This window comes from Acanthaster planci, linkage group LG06, assembly GCF_054643075.1.
Source record: "Acanthaster planci isolate LZ-2023a linkage group LG06, COTS_SCS, whole genome shotgun sequence".
Lineage (NCBI taxonomy): Eukaryota > Metazoa > Echinodermata > Asteroidea > Valvatida > Acanthasteridae > Acanthaster > Acanthaster planci.
This window is the reverse complement of record NC_141782.1, coordinates 18,938,464-18,959,433: the sequence shown is the minus strand read 5'-3', so window position 1 is coordinate 18,959,433 and position 20,970 is coordinate 18,938,464. Positions and strand designations below refer to the sequence as shown.

The 20,970-nt window shown below is 42.4% G+C and overlaps 2 protein-coding genes across 2 annotated transcripts; one reads left to right on the top strand and one right to left on the bottom strand.

Annotated features, from left to right (window-relative positions):
• Nucleotides 1-150: 150 nt before the first annotated feature.
• On the bottom strand, nucleotides 151-20,887 carry cfdp1 (craniofacial development protein 1). The gene is made up of 7 exons (XM_022242395.2): nucleotides 20,737-20,887; nucleotides 18,307-18,448; nucleotides 16,891-17,152; nucleotides 16,003-16,112; nucleotides 3,310-3,438; nucleotides 2,442-2,600; nucleotides 151-1,708 (listed from the first exon to the last, which is right to left on the bottom strand). The coding sequence occupies exons 1-7, from the start codon at nucleotides 20,798-20,800 to the stop codon at nucleotides 1,618-1,620; spliced, it is 957 nt and encodes a 318-aa protein (XP_022098087.2). The 5' UTR covers nucleotides 20,801-20,887; the 3' UTR covers nucleotides 151-1,617.
• LOC110983269 (lysosomal acid glucosylceramidase-like) lies at nucleotides 5,293-14,570 on the top strand. The gene is made up of 10 exons (XM_022242394.2): nucleotides 5,293-5,499; nucleotides 5,693-5,872; nucleotides 6,133-6,288; nucleotides 6,933-7,066; nucleotides 8,447-8,616; nucleotides 8,968-9,211; nucleotides 9,580-9,804; nucleotides 10,350-10,513; nucleotides 10,950-11,072; nucleotides 12,868-14,570. The coding sequence occupies exons 1-10, from the start codon at nucleotides 5,439-5,441 to the stop codon at nucleotides 12,962-12,964; spliced, it is 1,554 nt and encodes a 517-aa protein (XP_022098086.2). The 5' UTR covers nucleotides 5,293-5,438; the 3' UTR covers nucleotides 12,965-14,570.
• Nucleotides 20,888-20,970: the final 83 nt, after the last annotated feature.

Below are 20,970 nucleotides of genomic sequence, written 5' to 3'. Positions count from 1 at the left end.
CCAGCCCCATGTTAGTGGGTCTTCCCATTTGTCAAAAAATTAAAGTAATTTGAAAACTCCTAAATCGAAGATTTAATTCGCTCTATAGGCTGAAAATGGCCGGGTGGTTCTGACACACTGCAGAAATAACATTTTTGCACTCTGAAAAGCTGAATTTCAACATTTTGGTTTATTTGGCGCAAACTTAGAACACACTCAAAAAGTGTTCCCAGGGTGAATTGTTCCAAATGATTATTTCAAGGGAGTGACAGACCCATGCCTAATTTCAATCCCAAAACATTACACGATCAACATGATTATGCTACCCTACTGCCTTCAACCCCCCCCCACAAAATCCCTAGTAAAAGTAACTGAAGAAATAATGAAGAAACCAAATTCCTAAACTTTACTGCTTAGCAATCATTAATTTACTGCCGATATACTTAGATTTACTTCAGATTACCAAATCAAACCCTTGGCAACCTAGCAGCCACATTCATACAACATTTGCTGCATGTATTTTCAATCTTACGCCCCACCCCTACCCAGGGGCATAAATGATATACACTAACATCATAAAATATGGGTCAAACCACAGACAAACACAGTTACAGCTTGAAGGGTGCCTTAACCAGTGTTACTGACGATGCAGTCTGGTTTGCTTTTTGTTAAATTTTACACCGCACATGCAATCATCACCTTTTGATTTAAAAACCAAAATGCTAAGAGAGCAAAGAGACATGCATGAGAACAACAAGTCGACGACAAGACAGCAACAAACTCTTCCATCCCAAATGATTTACATGACACAATGTACTTTGCGGCAATGTTTCCACTGAACACTCACTTGTGCATGACTTAGTGTGGTGCTACAAAACAGGTAAAGGAACCTTCCATGATTAGTCTACAAGTGTGTAAAACCGTGCAACAAAACACTGTTTATTTCACACATACAATGTGAACAGGTGGTATTTATTTCTTATGTGGATTCAAAGAGGACACTTTGGTTTTTTTCAATTTCATCTCACTTGCTTTGAGTGATTCAGAGACACGCCCCAGTAAACACAGGCACTGACAGCATCTCCTTTGAAATGGTGAAATGAGTGCTTGGTATGTCAATTATTTCAGGTAACCAGACTACTCAAGTGGCACAAATTCAAGTTCCACTAATTGCAGAACAAAACTACTGCCTATCTCTGTAAAATTTTGGAACTTTTTTGCCAAAATACCTACTAAATGATCTACATGTAGGTGGGATATAAAGGGGCCATGTCCATCCCTCTTAAAAGAGCCATTTTTATGTAGGAGGGGCCTTTTAAATAATGAAGAGTGCAGGTAAGTTATTTGTTACTTTGTTTTCTCCTCCATCTTTCCTCCCCTTCAAAAATGTGTAAAATCCTAAAAGTTTAGCCTCACTCCTCAGAAAGACCCATAACTATAACCAGATACATGTAAACCAGATAACACACATCAAAGTTCACACTTCAGAGCCCCAATATAGATGAATAATGACAACCCAACTCTCAACTGTATTCATTTCCTGGATAAGTTAGTCTTGGAACAAGCCGCAGTTAAAAGATCCAGTGATTGAGGTACCAGTTGTGATCATGATGCATTGTATAGTACTGCTGTGTAACATCACCTTTTGGCCAACCCCATCCGTAGATCTCTCTCCTTCTCATACTGCCTCTGGTCTGCCTGTGCCAGAAACTTCTGTTTTTCAATATAACTACAGTGAACGAACAAGCAAACAAATAAACAGCATTTCAGCATTATGATAAAAGAAACAGCACAGGCATTTTAACTAAAAATCGGACGTCTAGACCACGGCATCGTTCCCTCCAGATCATTAAAAGCAACAACGGTCCATTACAGCCAGAACTATTCAGCTGCTTTCTGATTAAGGTTTCAAGAACTGAAACATAAGAGGGTAGTTGAGGAGCATTGTGAAAGCTTTGTGCAACTTCTGTTAGATATTGGTACTGACCACACTGTTGAGAAGCTAGAATTTACAGAGAGAGCAATGGAAGCGACATTGATTAGTTGGTACAAAAAAAGGAGGCATCCAACACAGAAGGTGGATGGATGAATACACAGAGTATGGAAGCATCAAGAGAGAAAGAGAACAGCACGGGACAGAGTGGACTGGAATCTTGATGAAGAATTCCTTCCTTCCACTATGGAGTGATACAGGTTGGAGAGAAAATTTAAAAAAGCAGTGTCCATTCACAGCAGGAACAAAGGTCAGGTGTCACCCAGGTACATGTACATGTACATGTACATACAGTTTGATACCTTGCACACTTGCCCAGCAAGGGCGAGTGCCCAACACCCTCCACTGACCCATCGAAAGCCCCCCTTGTCCCCGTTTTTCCTCGGTACCCAGTCTGCATCTCCTCAATGCCCGCCCCGCCCCGCACCCTCAGCCCTTCCCTGTAATAATCCCTTCCCAGCCAACTCACCCTTCCTTGCCCTTGTTGTGTAACTTCAGTTCATCGGCAATGCCCTCAGTCCTTGTGAAGCTGTTCCAGTCCAGGCGTGATTTCTCCAGGACGCTCATCTTGGGCTTCTTGTTGATCAGCCCCAGCACACTGCTCAATCCCCCAGCAGGTCTCTTGGGCCTAGGAGACAATTTGTGTTGAGAGTCACCTCTTGTTTGTATTTTCAATTAAAAACAAAAACATCCATCCATGGAAAAAACTTGATTCAATTCAGATCTATACTTGATTTCCACACAAGAAAAGAAAAGGCCATCAAGAAAAATACCCCAAAACCTACTGCCGACTATCCAGGAAGGAGAAAACATTGTGATGATCTCTGTGAGCTTCAAACGGCCACCTACATGAATAAGATTAATGGGTTCCCACCTGCTTATGACTGACGATATCAAAAAAGGCTTCTGTTATTGTGATTGGTGAATTCAGCTGCCAGATAATTTCAAAAATGGACATAAAATTGACCAGGCCAAATAAGTAAAGCCAAAACTGTCTCATGCAGAAAAGCACTACGGCAAGGTATTCAGAAAAATTAGTGTTGATTTTGCAGTTTTTTAGTTTCCCGAGACTTTTGTTGATTCTGTTTACAGGGAATGTTGAAATGGTTTCTGTTTACATCTGTGCAGTACTGAAGTTCCAATATCTTCCAGAAAAATCTTTCAAAATTTCTCCCCTTTGGTCTAGAAATGCAAAAGAAAAAACAAATTCAAAATGTTTTGAAGTTTGGCTTCACAAACTTAACAGCATCAGAAACTTTGCCTGAGTGACACCTCAGGAATTGGACCTACAGCATTTCAAAAATCCCTGACTGTAAGTACCAACGGGACAGGCTTACCCAGTTTTAGGAATCGAAGGGGTAGACCTGGAAGCCCCATCACTAGCTACCATTCTGTCTCCTCCGCTAGGAGCTGACTGCGAGAGATTCTTAGCCTCTTTTGAATCTGCAGCAACTTCCTCAGTTACTCTGGAATAATTTTTTTTCGAAGAAAACCAAAAATTCTAAACATAAAAATGCACATGAGTGGCTTTACCACTAACTTAATGCAGATGAATTCATATATCAGTTACAAATTTTATCAAAAAATTCAAGTAACATATCAAAGTGATTAAATGCTGTTGGAAAGCAGATCTGGACCCAAATCCATGGCACTGCACAATTGATATTTCTGTTTTGAAAAGTAACGACAGGTTATCTATATCTATATCATTGGTAAAATCACAAAAATGGGACTGACGAATAATCCCTGAATATCTTACTTGAAAAAAAAGTGAGTAACAGCCTCGGTAACTCTGTAAAATATTTCCAACCAGAATGCTGCTGTTTTCGCCAACCATTGTTTAAAAGTGTGTTTCATTTTACATACCACATCCCTTAAAAGGTGCCATTTTTTTTGCATGGTGTGTGAAACATTGTACAAGTCTGAATAAGACTAAAAACACCTTGAAACACACTGGTGAAATTCCTCAAACACATTATTAACTGAAAGTAAGAGGAAAACAAATGTAAGGTCTGAGGTAAAAAAGACTGTATATCAGCCATGAACTAGTTCAAAGACAACGTCGAGGGTAAGCCTTTGCTCAGCTTCTGAGTTTAGCTCAAGAATTGTGCAATGCAGCAGACCAGCTACTGATGTCTTCAGTCACACCATTTGAAGCAAGATATGGGATGCAGAGAACCTCCCCTTGTGTGTTGGTCATACTGGAAATACAGGAAATCTTTTCAGACATCTTGGGGGAGGGATGTGTCAGGTAATGACAGTCTAGCTTGCCTACAGGGTTTGGACATGCAGAGAGGATACCTCAGTCCTGTATCTTGCCGGGTACAGATCACACTACTGCACCAACTATCGAAAGGAGGGGAAGAAGTTGATTTCTCCCCCGATGGGTGGTCTCCACCGTTGAGAAACTACCTCATTCAGGGCGAGACCCGACTCATGTACATGTACCTTCCAATTTAGACTCATGTACACGTACCTTCCAATTTTATGTTACTAATTCATCCAAACAAAATAGCTTGCCCATGGTGCCAAAGTTCAAGATACCAGCAAGAGGATGATTGGGTCATGCATGACTAATCAGGGACAATCTGAATAAACCTTGTCCATATTCTAATTGCCTCACTAGACTGGATGACAAACAGGCAACACATCTGTGAATACAAAGTCTTAATAGTCTCATCACGATGAGAAAGGATGCACAGTTTGCAAGAAATATTCAACGCAACACTTTGTGAACAAAGGGCAGCTCATGTACAGTGACAAATCACAATCCAGTTGAGTGATTTTAATTTAAATGACTGATTAAGTGTTGATGTCAAGCTTTGTAAATAAGCTCACTTTCCAATGGAACTTCGAATTCATCGGGCTCTGATAGTAATACCGCATGTGTTAAGAGCATCCCTAAGTAAAACATGTCTTCTCTGATTTTATCTGTTCAAATAAATACAGAAGCATCCAAATCGAATGCAGTGTCATTTGTCTTCAGAGCTTAACTAAAACAAGATTAATAGAGCCTTTTTTCTGTTCATGCCAAGATGCAAATTCTGAATGTAGATTGCATCATTGAGGAGAAAACGAGGGGTACCCTCGCCCTGTATTCGTAGTGGATAAACCCTTGTGCATGCCAAACAGTGGCTACGTGAGAGGTGTTCTTTAACAAATCATGACTTCATCAGTAGGCCTACAGTACCTGCACATTGTTTAACGACTGATTTTAATTGCAATCACGTCTTTGTCCAGATCGCGTGTTTGCATATGAAGATTAGGACATTGCAGAGCCCCACCCCCCCCAGGTGCACCCATCCGTATAAAATCCGGGACCACTGCTTCATAACAACAGGTGCCTGTACGCACACCACTTCCAACCACAAGGCTGCATGCAGCTTTTAGGAGCCAAGTCTCTGGTGATAACGAGCACTATTCCACTTGGCGCTCAATTGCCGTTCCACACACTAGACCATTAAACATGATTCTTCTCCTCGGCATCGGACTGTTGACAGCATTTGTGCTACCCTGCAAGGCGACAGGTGAGGTCCTCAGAATTCACCCCATGAGGCTGGTGAAACTGTTACATGCAGCACACCATTGACTAGAAAAAGGACAGAAACCTGACTTGTACGCATTGCTGAATTGAATACTGGTAACATGTCTGCTGCCGTTTTCTCCTCTCTCTGCTTTTTTGTACCTACTTGGTTGTAGTTATTTTCACTGATTCTTTAGCATGCAGACGAGCGACAGCAGACATTCTGGAAACAACGTCCTTTGTGTGTGAATGTTCAGCGGAGTACTGTGACACCATACCTAGAGATGTGGGGTTGCGCGCAGGACAGTATGTCATCTACAGCTCCACTAAAGACAGACACCGTTTCCACAGGACAACTTACTTGTTTGAAGACAGAGGTTGGTACATTTTGAGGTCAGAATCAACCGCACAGGCATGTACATGTATGATACATATAAAATATGTACAGGGATCCAACAATTTTTTTTTTTTTTTTCATGTAATCATTGTGGTCTTTCAGGGGTGTGAAGAGTTCGACATTTCAAGTCAACCGCCGCATCATTTTACTCATTTTAAATCGTGATTTCCACATGACAAATGGATGTGGAACTTAAACACACATGACAAGAAGCTACTTTGAGATTCTTATCTCTTCCAGCCGAGCATGACCAAAGGTTCGTTCTTGATGCTTCACGAGAGTATCAGACGATTCTTGGATTCGGAGGATCCTTCACCGATTCAGCCACGATGAACATCAAGAGCATCTCTCCCTCTGCCCAACACAACCTCCTCAAGTCTTACTTCTCCTCTGAAGGTACTTGTATGCATTGTCTGGCTTTGACATCAACTGGCCTTTGTAGAAAAATGATCACCAACCCTAAATTAAACTCCGCCTGTGACATCACCCCATTTTTGGGTGCTCTGTTATTTTGCAACAGATGGAGCCTTGGAGGCCACGCATATCACCTCCATCACCCCACTTGCCTTGAATAATGGAGAAGGAAACTGATTGAGGCAAATCAACAACCCCAAAAATGGAATGACAAACTACTGTACAATGGATAGCATACAAAGCTTGACTTTAGTGGTGTCAAAACTAATTAGTGTTAACTGGTGTTAAACTAGCCTGCCGAGGTGATCCATGAAACATTCTAGTTTCCCAAAATGAAGCAGTACAAGCTGGGCTTTTTGCCTGACCTCCCAATACTATTGACGAAAAGTACCATTAAAGATTTGTCTACATGTATTCAGCTACTTAGTATGGATATAAACCTGAAACTAAGCTACATGTACCAAAAAGGGCTCAATGCGAGTTTACTACAAATCTTCCCAATTGAGTTTCATGCAATTTTTCTGATGCAACGTCGAAAAACAAAGCTGTTGACCATTAAAAACCTTACGACACTCGACAAGGTCATCTCCTCTACAAATGTATATCCTTCATAATTTTTTATGCAGGTATAGAGTACAGTATGGGTCGTATACCAATGAGTAGCTGCGACTTTTCAGTTCGGGTTTATTCCTATGACGATCACCCAGGTGATTTTGCACTGGAGGAATTTATGCTGGCAACCGAGGACATTTCTTACAAGGTGACACAATAATCGCACCAGTCAGTGAAAAGATAACAGGGAAGGCTATTGGAGAAGATGTTTGTTACCACAGGACGCTGGATGAGCATGCACATCACTGAATGCTGTATCACCAAAAAATTAACAGTCTGTAGCCCCGCCCCCTTTCTGTTTTAATTCAACACACACAGACCTGGTATTGTTCAGCGTCCACAGTGAGTGACTTTAATGTACATGTATGTACTCTAACTTAGGTTAATGATTAACAGAGTGCAAACAAACTGCAGGACCCTACACGAATGCACATGTACACCGGTACATGTATGGCAATGCATGGAACATGTACATTATGTGTGGTGTGTATAGTGTTGTGTGAAATGTGTGAAAAGATGATGGTACTTTCCCATTCATTGACACTTCGTCTCTGGTCACTTGCAATAACTCCTGGTTGGAGCATAAGAAAAATCTGGCCTTTTTATGTCCGATAAGAGTTTAATCGTTGGCAGACATAAGAACATGACCAATTGTTCAGTTTCCTTGTCAGTTGACTGGTGATGCGAGTAGAGGACTGTTTTTCAAATCCTCTGGGTAGCAATAGCATGCTTTCGTCCCTTCGTATGGGACTCACAACCCACAACGCATCGAGAAAGAAAAGGGATTGTCCAACAGAAAATATGGCATAGCCTACCAGTAGACAGAAAAACTCGCGAACGAAAACAGTGTTTGGAGAAGTTTGACACTGTATGAGACAAGTGGAGGTGTTGCTGGCTCAGACTGTTTGGGGAAAGAGCTTACTCTGCACAGCAATACAAAGATGTCCAGGAATTTAGCATTTTACAAGATGAATCCCTTTTTCACATCACTGATGAAGAAAATCTTTATTCATTTTACACAAAACGACATCTGTGGAAACATCTATCTGCAATGATGGAATGCCTAGACATTACCCTTTTATTTACATGTACGTATGTACATGTAAATAAAAGGCCATTGACTGGTTTCATGGATATTAAGCCAACTAAGGATCATATGTAACCTGCTGTGCCAAAATGAGTCACATTGCCAGAGCCACTTCTGAGTTAAAGGAATTTGAAAGAATCTTACACAGCATGGAAGCAATAGGAATCCACAACATTTTAATATCTACACAACGTCCATTTTCATCATACTAAACTGAGTGGAGTAGCAAAACAAAGAGTTCAAAGTCCTCAATCTAATACAACATATAACTCAGCAGTGGCTCTGGTGACTTAAGACTCCTTTCTGCAGAGTGGCTCACATACATGCACATGTATTGTCCTCCACTGTTGAGTATTCCATGGTACAAGTCCAAAAATGTCAGGAACGTCCAAGCATTATCGTACATGTAAATTTACCTGTTCATCTCTTTTGGACACACAGATACCAGTGATCAAAGAAGCCTTAGCCATGAGCCCACATGACATCAAATTGTTAGGCAGTCCATGGTCAGCCCCGGCCTGGATGAAGACTAACCAGGACATGGTAGGGGGTGCCCTGATGGGCCAACCAGGAGAGAAGTACTACAAGACCTGGGCTACATATTTTGTGAAGTATGCACTGAATTTCCATTCTTCTTTCTCTTTGTTTTTTCCCTCTTTTGGGGGAGGTTTTTTTTTTTTTGGCATTACCAGTTTCTGTACATGATATGGGCTACGTTTGCTGGTTCAGGATATCTCTCCATTCAATTCTTGACACTGAAAGAAACGGTGGAAACCTGTGTCCAATTCAGACCTCTATAATCACTGATTTGTGTGGAGCTATTGTCACAAACATACATTTTCAGATTTATCACATCCTGGGCAACTATTTTCCTCATTCAGAGTTTTGAGGATGTTCATACTGCAGACAACAGAGGTCAATGTATGAAGAATACTCATCCATGTTTTTAAATGCCCCCCCAGATTTTTAGAGGCGTATGAGCAGCACCAGGTGCCAATGTGGGGCCTGACCATTCAGAATGAACCCTCAGGTGCCGAAGTCCCCTTTAACCTCTACTCCTGGCAGAGCATGGCGATGCCCCCAGAGAGAGCCAAGGACTTTGTCAAGAGAGACCTTGGGCCTGCCCTCACTAGTAACGGCTACAGCCATGTCAAGCTAATGAGCCACGACGACAACATCCCTTCAGTACTGGCTAACTCCAAAGTGGTACTATCAGTGGTTCACTTTATTTCTGATTACAAAATCCAGCATTCCCAAAAAAAAACCTAGGCAGAATCAGGCATATATACTTGATGAAACCTTCAAAGAAACAGCAATTGACAACATTTGCACACCTACAGGTACATGTACATGTACACACAACGCCATCATACCCTACATTATGTACACTTCTTTTGAGCAGAGGTCCACATGCCTGCACTGTGAATATATACATCAGTGTAAGGGCAAACCCGAGTGCATGTAATTAACATCTCATGTACATGTACACACACACATGTACATCCCTACAAACATTTAGAAAGCTCAACATCTTTTCAACTTTTCTGACATCCCTACTATTTGAAAATTCATAGATATATGAGGATGAGGAAGCAGCCAAGTTCCTGTCCGGCATAGCTGTCCACTGGTACATGACCAAGGGCTCCAGCACCTACAACAGCCTGGAGGAGACCCACCAGACCTTCCCCGACAAGTTCCTGCTGGCCACAGAGGCGTGCGAGGGCTACCAGCCCTGGGAGCAGCCAGTCAAACTAGGCAACTGGGAGCGCGGGGAACAGTATAGCTTAGACATCTTGCAGGTACATGTACATGACTGACAGAGCAACAGCAGGAGCTGCAACATGTCAGTGCTACCCCCCCCCATAAACACTGCATGATCCTGTGACTTCACAGGGAATCAACTCACACCCTTGGTAGAGAAAGTCACCCATCTTTAAATTTTGACCTTCTTAAAAAATTATTTCTGGAGGACCTGAGAGTACTAGCTCAACTTTTGCAAATCTCAAACCACTGCAAAACTGTTAAATTTCTCTGATAGATGAACATGTGTTGGACCAGTATTCCATTTTTTTTTTCAAATCATCCCATGTTTACCCTCCTCCGGGACTCCAGACCCAGGTACACTGCAAAAAAATGTGTCATTGCTTTCCCATTTCTTGGGAGCATTCCTTAAGCACCTGCACTCTTTGTGAATGTATGTACATCACAAGAAAGCTGGCAACTGGTCAGGTGCATGAAGTACACTTAACCCCTAACCAGCCGGGAATGCGGATGCCTTGAATTGTTTGAGTGGTCAATGGCCAATCCTGAATTTCCATAACACTTCTTCTGTTGTCCTCCTCAGGATCTGAAACACTGGGTGACAGGTTGGGTGGACTGGAATCTTGCCCTTGATCTCTCCGGCGGGCCCAACTGGGCTGGTAACAATGTAGACAGCCCCATCATCGTGGATGCAGAGAGGGACGTCTTTTACAAACAACCCATGTTCTACCACATGGGCCATTTCAGGTCAGTACAAATGTGTATCGGCACATACACAGGGCCTTTGACATAATGCTTTTAAATTGCAATTCTATTCCAAAAGTGCAGCGTCTGAAGTTTAATTTACAATGGAAATCAGAAAACTTTATCAGATACAACTACATGAGATTCGATTTCACTTTCAGAGTCAACATTTTAGGTGAGACATCTTTCAAAAAAAAACACCAAATTTCACAATGAGGTACATGTACATGTACACACGTACAGACATTTGCAACCTCCAGAAAGGGTCCCATATTCCCCTGTTGCCACTCCCCCCCCCGATCTGCGCTTGACACAGTTTATGCCTGGTTCAATCTTATCAAGCAACAAAAAAACTACACGTACAGGTATTTCATTGTTAGTACAACTAGTAGACAGGAAAACCATTCACTAGTCATCAAAAATTGCATTTCTCCTTCAGTAAGTTCATCTATCCTGGTTCAGTGCATATTGACCTGCGAGTGGAATCTCAAGCGCACACTACACTGCACAGCATAGCCTTCAAAAGGCCTGACAACTCTACAGTTATTGTTCTTTTGAACGTGTGAGTACAGTAATGCTTCATCGTCACCATTCTGTGGTGTATCAAGACACTATTAATTTCTCTTTTAGACATGCATGCAGTCGTGTCCCTGGCACTCCTGAAGGGCACAGCTGTCTTCGTACCATACAGATCTTATTATGCAGCTGCAGCGACCCATGGGATTTGCCACGGGCAGTGCACCTCTTCAGTCAATGACTGATGTGGGTATCGTGGAACTATTTTCACAAAGTCTTTGGTCACCTCGCCCCTTGATATCTAGTGGAAAGTGACTAACTACAATTCCAAAGTGAACCATTTCTACTGAGGAACAGCTGCAGTCTCTGTAACAGTGGCTGGGTTTATGGTACATGTGCCTACACTGTACGTGTATATGCCCAATATATGGGTACTTGTACTTGAAATCCTGGACAAAATTGTTGGGAGATGTGTCAGTTGACCTTTTAGAAGTATGGCAGACACAATAGGAGGGCAGTATTTGGTTTGGGTAAAATCTTTTGTGTTTGCTCCAAATTTATTCACTTCAAACAGCGCCCTCCTATTGTGTCCGCCGTGCTTCGGAAAGGCCAATAGCCATACCCTTTCTAGGTCCCCCTCTCCTCTGGTCAATGTTGTCATCTCGAGCTGGAGCGCAGACCACACAGTGAGACCCGACACTGAAAGCGGGCCTGGGGGTGGGGGCCAAACGCCATGTCGTTTTGCATGCGTTTTCCGGTGTTCTTCTTGGAAAACAAAAAATGGCAGCTGGCAGTTGAATAGAAGGTACATTTTGGACAAATTGTACAAGTAAAAGAAAAAAGAAAAATACCAAGTTTATATTGTGTGTGTACAATCACACCTGTCTTGTAGGAGCTCATCGTATACAATGCACCATAGCATTTCAGCCCATAACTGTCTAAAATTGATGCGTTACAGAATTTGAAAGGCCCATTCTGGTACAAAAACAACTTACAATCCTGTGGCATTTTCCTCATTTTGTCATTCCGTTATACCGGTAGATTTGAAAAATGCAATGATGATTCATCAAAACCCCCCAAAAGGGAAGTGAGAAGCTCAAATGCTTTCATGATAAGTTGTGCCTCACCGTTGTTATCGTGTTATGTATATCACACGTGCATGCCGCATTTGTGAGGGCATGCTTCCAGCTCTGTTTGGTGAAGGTGAAGAAATACAATCATTACAATTCTGTCTGCGCAGTACAGATCACAAACATTTCAGGCACTATAAAACTCAGTGTCCCTAATACTTCAATTTGTTGCCACTGTTAGTTAACAAAGCTGAGATCTAGAGTCCTTAAATTCTATTGTCCTATCGACGATAGCCAAGGAATAGCCAGTACCTCCCCGCATATTGTTGGGACACGTGTCAATAGCCATATCCTTTCCAGGATACCCACTCCTCCGGTCAATGCTGTCATCTTGATCAACAACTGGAGTGCAGGCTGCGCATTGAGACCCAACATTTAGGGGGCCAGGGGTGGTTGGAGGGCCAACAAGATTTGGCCAGGATTGTAGATAACCCACATGGGTATCTGAACCCACTTCATGGGTAAATACATGTATACGGCAAACCATGACTCAAGAGAGCTACAGTCTGAGCTGTGCTGTAGAGAGGCGTCTTCTTCAACAGTCGGTGTTCATCGGTCACATTTAAGAGCAAACTTAATGATTGCAGTATGTCTGAAGTGTTGTATCAATTTTGGTTCATCACTATCATCGCCCTGCATCTTCAAAACACTCCTCACCCAGTCTCTTTGCCGTTATCTTGCACTAATAACCAATTTTGGTGTCTTTTGCAGTGGTGCATCTATAGAGGAAGTCACCGTACACGACCCCAGACATGGCTACATTAACACCAAGTTACCCCCGCGGTCCATCCACACCTTCATCTGGTGATCGACTGAAGAAGCCCCAGTCCAACGCCAACTTCTGTTTGAGTGACTCTACGTCAAAGTTTAATTTCAGAAATTTACTTCATTCTCACCACCACATGATACTGTTTTCCCTTTTGTCTCCAAAGCGAGCTTGACTTGAGATACCTTAAGCCAATCAATGCACATTTAATGTCCCAAGTCTGATAAGGGATGCTCCTTTTTTGTTTTTAAAGTAAGAAGTGTTAAAGTATCTATTGTTCCTTAATGCCATAGACCACAGTTTTGATCACGTTCCCTGAACATGCTGAATCTATATTAGGTGTACATTTGTAGTCTGTCAAATGGCGTGAAGAACCTTTTGGTCAGTAGCCCTTGTACATGGCCGAAGACCAGAACAAACATGCCAAAGTCTCCTGGTGCATTAACAGGGGTCGAAATTAACATCAATGTCTTGGTGGCCTGCAGGGCCAGTGGGAAGTGCACTGCACTTGCCCTCGTGAAAAGTTGGGGGCACCGGTTGAGTACACGTAATGGAATTAATCAGGCCTACCACACATGCCCATTTGTGTCCTTAGAACTTCTCTACCAAAACAGTTGATTGGCAAGCCTGGCTGGATTTAAATGAGGCCAAAAAAACCTAGTTCTGCTTCTGGTTACACGACCAATCCTAAATTTTTGAAGCAACTGTAAAATTGATATGGGTAAGTTAGAAACACACATTTAAAAACTTTTTTAAAAAAGAAAAAATCCTGTCTTTTCTGTCTTCACAAAACACCTCACAACAATTTTTTTCATACCTAAAGCTTGTACTTTTTTGTTTGCCTGCTTACAATTACCACATTTGGAAAGATGCTTCCATTATTTTCACAAGTTTCCTTCGCATTTCACTATTGCGATGGTGAAAACATGCACACAATAATGCTCGATGTGCAGAAGCAAGGTTGCACTGGTTCCCGCAGCGCCACTGCCAAAGAAAGTGATGGTAAGGTGGCAACCAGTCCATGCATCCCGGTCAAAATAGCATTGTACAATTCACCATATACACATGCAAATCTACAGCTACACATGGAAAAAAAGTAATGTCACAGGAAGATTTCTACAAGTTAATTCCAAGAACTTGATTTGTTGTCTATACATGTACATGTATGTATTTTTTGTGTTCACAAATTTATTTCGAGGTTACATTGCTTGTACGTAACAATCGGCCAGATGCAGACTCAACGCAAACTCAATGCGACATGACCTATAAAGGTTTCATTGGTTTTCGCGGGGGATAACGTTAAACTGGCATGAATGACCGTGCAATGAATGTCGCGCTGCATGCTATGTGTGTACATGTATGTAGCACACGAGCCCGGCACATGATAGCAGGCAATCACGGCCGTAAGGACTGTGGAATTATACCATGAACTCGAAAGTGTTGCCCAGTCATTTGAAAAACAAGTCGTAAAATGTGATGAAAGTTTTGAAAATGTGGCAATGTTCCTCAAATGACCCGCCAGGCCATCGTTTTTGGAGAATGCAATACCCCAGTGAATTTTTGATTCCTGCATTCAGCAGAGAGGTTTCATCAACAGGAATACATTATAGCCTAAAAAAATCATTAACAACACAATGAGTAGGACTGAGAGGTTGTTTGTCTTTGTTTTTTTTTGAAGAGCGATCTGTTGAAGTTTCTTCTCATATGAAGAGTTCAGATGCAAAAGTAGATGAACCAATTTGGTACCTTTTGTGAGAATCAACGTTTAAAATAAAATGTGATTATGGAAATGCAAACAAAGCAAATATCTACTTATGTTTGTATATTTAGGCAATAAAACTGAACTGAAAAACAGCCCATTACTATGTACATAAACTTGGACTCCCCATTCCATCATGCATTTTTAAGACATCTAACATTTTTAATTCTAAGATAATTTAATTTGCTCAGTTAAAAATTATTAAACAGGTGGCTGAATTTGCCGCATGTACTGATAAGCATAGGGTGCATGTGGCCAAGTGGTTGGGGTCTGTGGCTTCCAATCATAGGGTTGGAGGTTCGAATCCAGCTGCTGGCAGTATCTTGTGGCCCTTGGCAAGCCTCTTCACCCCAGCTTGCCTCTCTCCACCCAGAAGTATAAATGGGTACCAGCATTAGCTGGGAAAGCATCCCATCCCCTCCAACGGGGAATAGAAATATTCTCAGGTTTTTTCTTGACAAGAAACCAGAGATAAACACCTGTCTGATGAGCCAAATTGACTTGGACCAGACTTGCTTACTGATAAGTACATGTATAAGTAAGATTGCTCTTTATAGGCACAGCAACCCTTCATTCGATAATTTTTCATGGGGGAATTCTGTAAGTTGAATAAATTGAAAACAGAAAGAGCAAAGCTTCATGATCTCCTGTGAGCTGAATTCAATTTTTAATGCCCTTAATGTTTTCTGGCCTCAAACATTTTTTAAAAAGCTACTTGCTTTACTAACCAGCAGTTCCTTCCTTGTAATTTACGCATGATACCAAAAAGTCTTTTACATAGGGCACATAGTACCGTCATGAGCACAAGTTTCATGTGAGATAATTCCATATTTACAACAGTATTATTAAAAAGGCATGTCATCAACTTAGAATCCCTTCCCAGACCATCTGGGTTGAGCCTCCCCGATATCTGAAAAGCGATTGGGAATTTGGATTAAACCTAGCAGGCCTGGAGTGTACTCCACTGGGTCTCCGTGTCACACTCTGGCTGATCACAATAAAAAGCAACTTGAAACATGCTAATCCTCTTCTTTCCACTCCACAGTTAGCCAACTGGGCAAACTAAACTGTTGACAATGGCCAGTCTTCACTCTATGTAGCTAACTGTTCAAACTCTTAGTCATCATTTCAGACCATTGGGGGGTGTCACACTTCAGTATTAAAGCAGGCTACATCTGGCTTCATACCAACTAGGTTGGAAGGGATTAGCATACTGGCCTGGTGCCTGAACCATCTGTAATTTGATGTCACGCCTAAAGCAACGCAAGCAAGACACAGAAACCCCACCCATCCCTCAACAAGAGCACTGAATCACACTTACTTGACTTCTTCGCCTGCAAAATCGAAGACCTTGGTGATGGTCACTGTCTTCCTTTCAGCAGCATCATTTGTCTCTGGCTTTGTTTCACTTCCATGAGTACCAAGAGACACCTTTTTATTGAAGAAAAAAAACAAACAAATAAAGTACAATCACGATCAAGTGAAGAAAAAACATGTCACACAAATGGATATCACCCACCACAAGGATTCCCTGCTAAGCATGGATATTCTATGCTTGGTAAATTTCTGTGTGTCAAAATGGCCATGAAATAATAGCAAAAGACATATGTACTTTTCCACAAGGAAGTGACTGAACGTGATCCAACTCTGGATGGGATTGCCCTTGATGTCCTCTTTGGAGAAATCAATGTGCGTTTGCCAACAAGAATGTTGTAATAGAAAGTAGGTTTGCGGTAGCACCATGGAGGTATCTCTTTTGTGAGTATTTGTGGATAATAGAAAGTAGGTTTGCGGTAGCACCATGGAGGTATCTCTTTTGTGAGTATTTGTGGTTCTGAAAAGGGACGTCGAGTACCACTGGTTCTTTTCAGAACCGCAAATACTCACAAAAGAGATACGTCCATGGTGCTACCGCAAACCTACTTTCTATTATACCTCTTCACCATGCAAACCTTCAAGACTTATCAACAAGAATGTTGCTTTGGCCAACCGAGGAGATAAAAAGGGCGTCACATCACCACCAACACTCCCCTAGTAACTCCATTCCTACCATCACAAATGAGATTCGCTGCCCGGAAAGGAACTATATGTACATGAATCCTTGAATGACACTGAATGACTCCCACTTGTACCATTGTCACTAAAGCAAATAATCACTGGTTACAAAGCGGTGTTATAAACAAAAGACTTAAACTCGACAGAACAGTGCCTGTTTTGCTGTTGCTCCTAGTGAGTCTGTGCTGTCACAGCTAGATGGCTGCGGCCTGGCCTTCGGTTTCTGGCCGACATCCTTCAAGAAGCTGCTCCATAGCTCCTTAGCCTTCTGTTTCTCCTTCTCCTCTTTCCTCAGCTGGGCTGCTCTCAGCTCCTCCTTGTACACGCTGGCAGCAGCATCCTCCGCATCCTGCGTGGGTTCCTTGGTGCCCGCCTTTTCCTCCGCCTCTGGAAGTTGGATGCCTCCCGTCTTAACCCTTTGAGAGGATACGTATGCATTTATGAAAAGTTGTAGAGAATGAAAGTGCCACTTGACTGGGTGTCGACCCAGATTGCCAGCCACTCGCGAGTCTGTCTCGTGATTAGCACCATATAGTGAACACCTTGTTATTGTCTGCATGTACTCACTGCGACTCTAAGACTCGGATCAGCCACTTGTCTGTATCCCTGATAAGATAGCCAAATACTACACAATCCAATAAATTCTCAAAGCCACTTGTGTATTAAGGAATACTTTTGGACAGTCTTCATGTTAAACACACTGTGACTGAAGCTGAGTCCAGCACAAGTCCTTTTGAGCATCCTGTCAAAACCAGCCACAAGAAACAGGATGGACAAACCGAAAGGAATGCTTCCATCAGTTTGCTTGAATAGCGTGGGACTTGGCATAAGACTAGATGACATGTGACGGACTTGCAAAGACTTGTGGTGAACTCGACCACAGGCTTGTAACACACCCAGATCTTTCAAATTCCAACAGTTGGTAGGAAGCATTTTGCAGGATGTCGGGAAGTACAGATTAGCTACATGTACTCCACTGGTACCTTGTTGCACTACACATATAGATATTGATGTACATGTATGTAAGTGGAGTTATGCCATTTTGTGAAGTTTGGCATGACACTGGTTACAGAATCTGCTCTCAGAGCACATGCCAACCAATTTCGTGTACTGGCGCTGAGCTGCAACAAAATCAACTTGGTGTAGATCACTGATTTGACAGAGGTCAACGACTGAGTTAGAAAAGGAAAGCACCACTCAGTGTTGTAGTCAAGTCCGTCAAAGACCCTGCAAGTCCATCACAAGTAATCCAGTTCCAAGTCAGCTCAGACACTATCCAAATGAACTATGACAAAAAAATGTTCCTGTCTCATTGTTCACCTTATGAAAAGACTTGCGACGAGACTTGTAATGGATTTCAACTGCAACGCCAGATGGAAAGACAGCATCAACCTGGATGCATTCAACTTCACTGAAGGATGGTACGCTTGTCCACCTCATAACATTTTCTCACTGGATATGTGTACAGTATGCATCGAAAGGTACTGAACACGAGCAACTGATGTAAAACTCAAAAGAGTGTAACCCAAACCCCAATGAGAATGGTAATTATCAAAGAAAGTTTCATTACCTCTTGATTTCGGGAACCTTCTGTCTCTTCCTCTTTTTCCCTGCCTTCTTGACCTTTGACCTTTGTTGCTCTACAACCTCTCCATCTTTGCGGCCATCATCTTCTGTTTCATCGTCTTCAGATTCTCCTTCACTTGCCTCTCCTTAATGATACCAAGAAGAGTTCAGTCAGTCACTTGTCCAACTGCACACAACTAGACAGCGCCCTCTTTGGTTCGTATGCACAAGTAAGTCTATCAAGGTTATTAACCCTAACCCCTACGGTGTGTGTAAAAATCATACTGAAATTGGAGGATTTGGGACCGTTAGGGATGACGTTTAAATTCCAAGTAGGTTCAGGAATCTAGTGCTAGTGGTGGATAGCGCCCATGCCTTAAGAGCAATGATACGCTCCCAGGTGGGTTCGATTCCCAACGGTCAACTTTTTTTGGTCCTGAAAAATTAAGAATACTCTTCTTTTGTTAAATTGACTACGTGTTGTAATTAGAGAGTACGGGGGCGTACATTTTCTTTTTCTGGTTCTCCGAGTTCTGGAGGAATTTTTTGGGGAAAAGTCTGATATTTCACTGATGATGAAACATGAGGTAGAAATATTGCTCCGGCAAGGTACTAGAGAGGTGGAAAATCAAACAGGGATACGAAAATGTCACACTTTTAGAGCCCTATTTCTGGATTTATCCACCAGACTGCACTACCTCCGTGTCTTTGGCCCCACAACGGTCCACCCAAAACATGCAGAATCCGCGAAAATGCCTTCTACATGTATGAATCCCATTTTGCATGTATGGCCCATTCACCCCATCTGACCACTGATGTATTAATATGGGTGATTTTCAGTAAGTAGAAGTCTGTGAAATTTGGGTTTTGATTTTGTCGTCTTCAAATCGGCCATTCGTTTACAATAGCAATGAACTCCCGATCGTTTGATTGATGCCAAACACAGTGCCTTGTGTATGCGTGAACGCAAGAAAGTGTCAGAAACAACAGCCGTCAGGTATTTTCATGTGGCGCGTCATCATTGTGCGTGCACGGGATGGGGATTGGACAAGCAAATGGTGTGCGCACCACACACTATGCTCTGGCAGCAAGTTCACACTTGACTCGATCCCAAGCATCGGGTATATTTCAGTTCGTATTCATCAACATTCTTTGGCAATGTCATGCTCTGGGGACCTACGTACATGTATTAACTCTGTCTGGTTCCCAGACCAAACAAATCCTGACTGTGTTTGGAATCGGTCAAACGAATGGAAGTTATCGCTGTAGTAAATGAGTGGCCGATGTGAAGACGATCAAATCAAAACCAACATTTCACAGACTTCTACAAACTGGAAATGCCTATCATGCATCAATGGTCAGACATGTCAGATGGGGTGAATGGGCCGTACACACTAAATGGGGTTCATAGACCATTTTCGCTGAGTCTCCACTTTTTGGCTGGACCATTGTGGGGCCAAGGATACGGAGGGAGTCCAGTAGTCTGGCCTCCTAGTCTGGGGCTACCACTGGCCTAGCCCCGGTTGGAAGTCGTCTACATTTTGCATTGCGACTACTAACGTTCAGGGTATAAGTCCTCCTACAATGCCAGATATTTTCAACGGTTTTTCTCACATTTTTACCTGCCGAAGACAGCTCAATTGTCGTTCACAAGTGTCTTAAACCCCGATTTCCATAAATGGGGTGTTGTAATTACTAAATATGCCCACAGACAATGTACAGTATTTTGCAGGAACTTTAGTGCAACTCCATCCTTTCCGTTGTGAACAATCGAAGTTCGTCTAGGACACAAACATGTACTTGCACATGTGCGAAATGCAAGCATGTAGTAACCAACCACCCCTTACGCATGCACGGAAGAGCTGTGGGCGTGAAAAGTTGCAGATCATAAGACCGTGTGTGAAACAGGCTTCCAATTTCAAGCTACGGCTACATGTAGGTCTGTTGTCTACGCGTCTCCACATATTTCCAATGGAGGGAAGACTTAGACCTAGTTCTAGACAACATAACTGACAGAATTTCGGCCGAGCTTGGAGGCCATTTTGCGCATGCGCAAGTACGTACTACTAGTACTAGATGAATGTACATTGTTCACAAATCGCGACGGAAAGTATGGAATTTCGCTAAATTTCCTGCAAAATATGTTGTCCGAAGGTATATTTAGCAATTTCAACATAGCACTTATGAAATTCAGGAAACCTTTATACCCTGGACATCAGTCGTAGTCAGTAGTGTAAATTTTAAGGCGAATCATAGAGTCCCAATGATGTTCGACTCGGTGCGTTAGGCCATGCATCGTACATGTCGTAACGGGAGTAATAACGGACATGCCGGGTCAACACCATATACCACCATCACTCAGTGAGCGGCGACTAGCAGGACACCTGATCACTGCCGATTCTTTTTCTCTTCTCTGAAGTCTGGCATGTATTACCTGATGGCAAATAATCTTCGTCCTCGTCAGAGCTGTAGTCTTCGTCTTCAGGTTCACATAACATCTTCGGTACGCGGGAGATTGGAAAACTCAGGCTCTAGCCTCACCTTTCTACACAAACGATACCGTATAAACACGTAGCATACATGTACATGTACATGTAGTATACACATGCAGTATACAAGTGCATGTCATGCAGAAGCCACATTTCAGGCCAACGTTCAGCAGCCATGT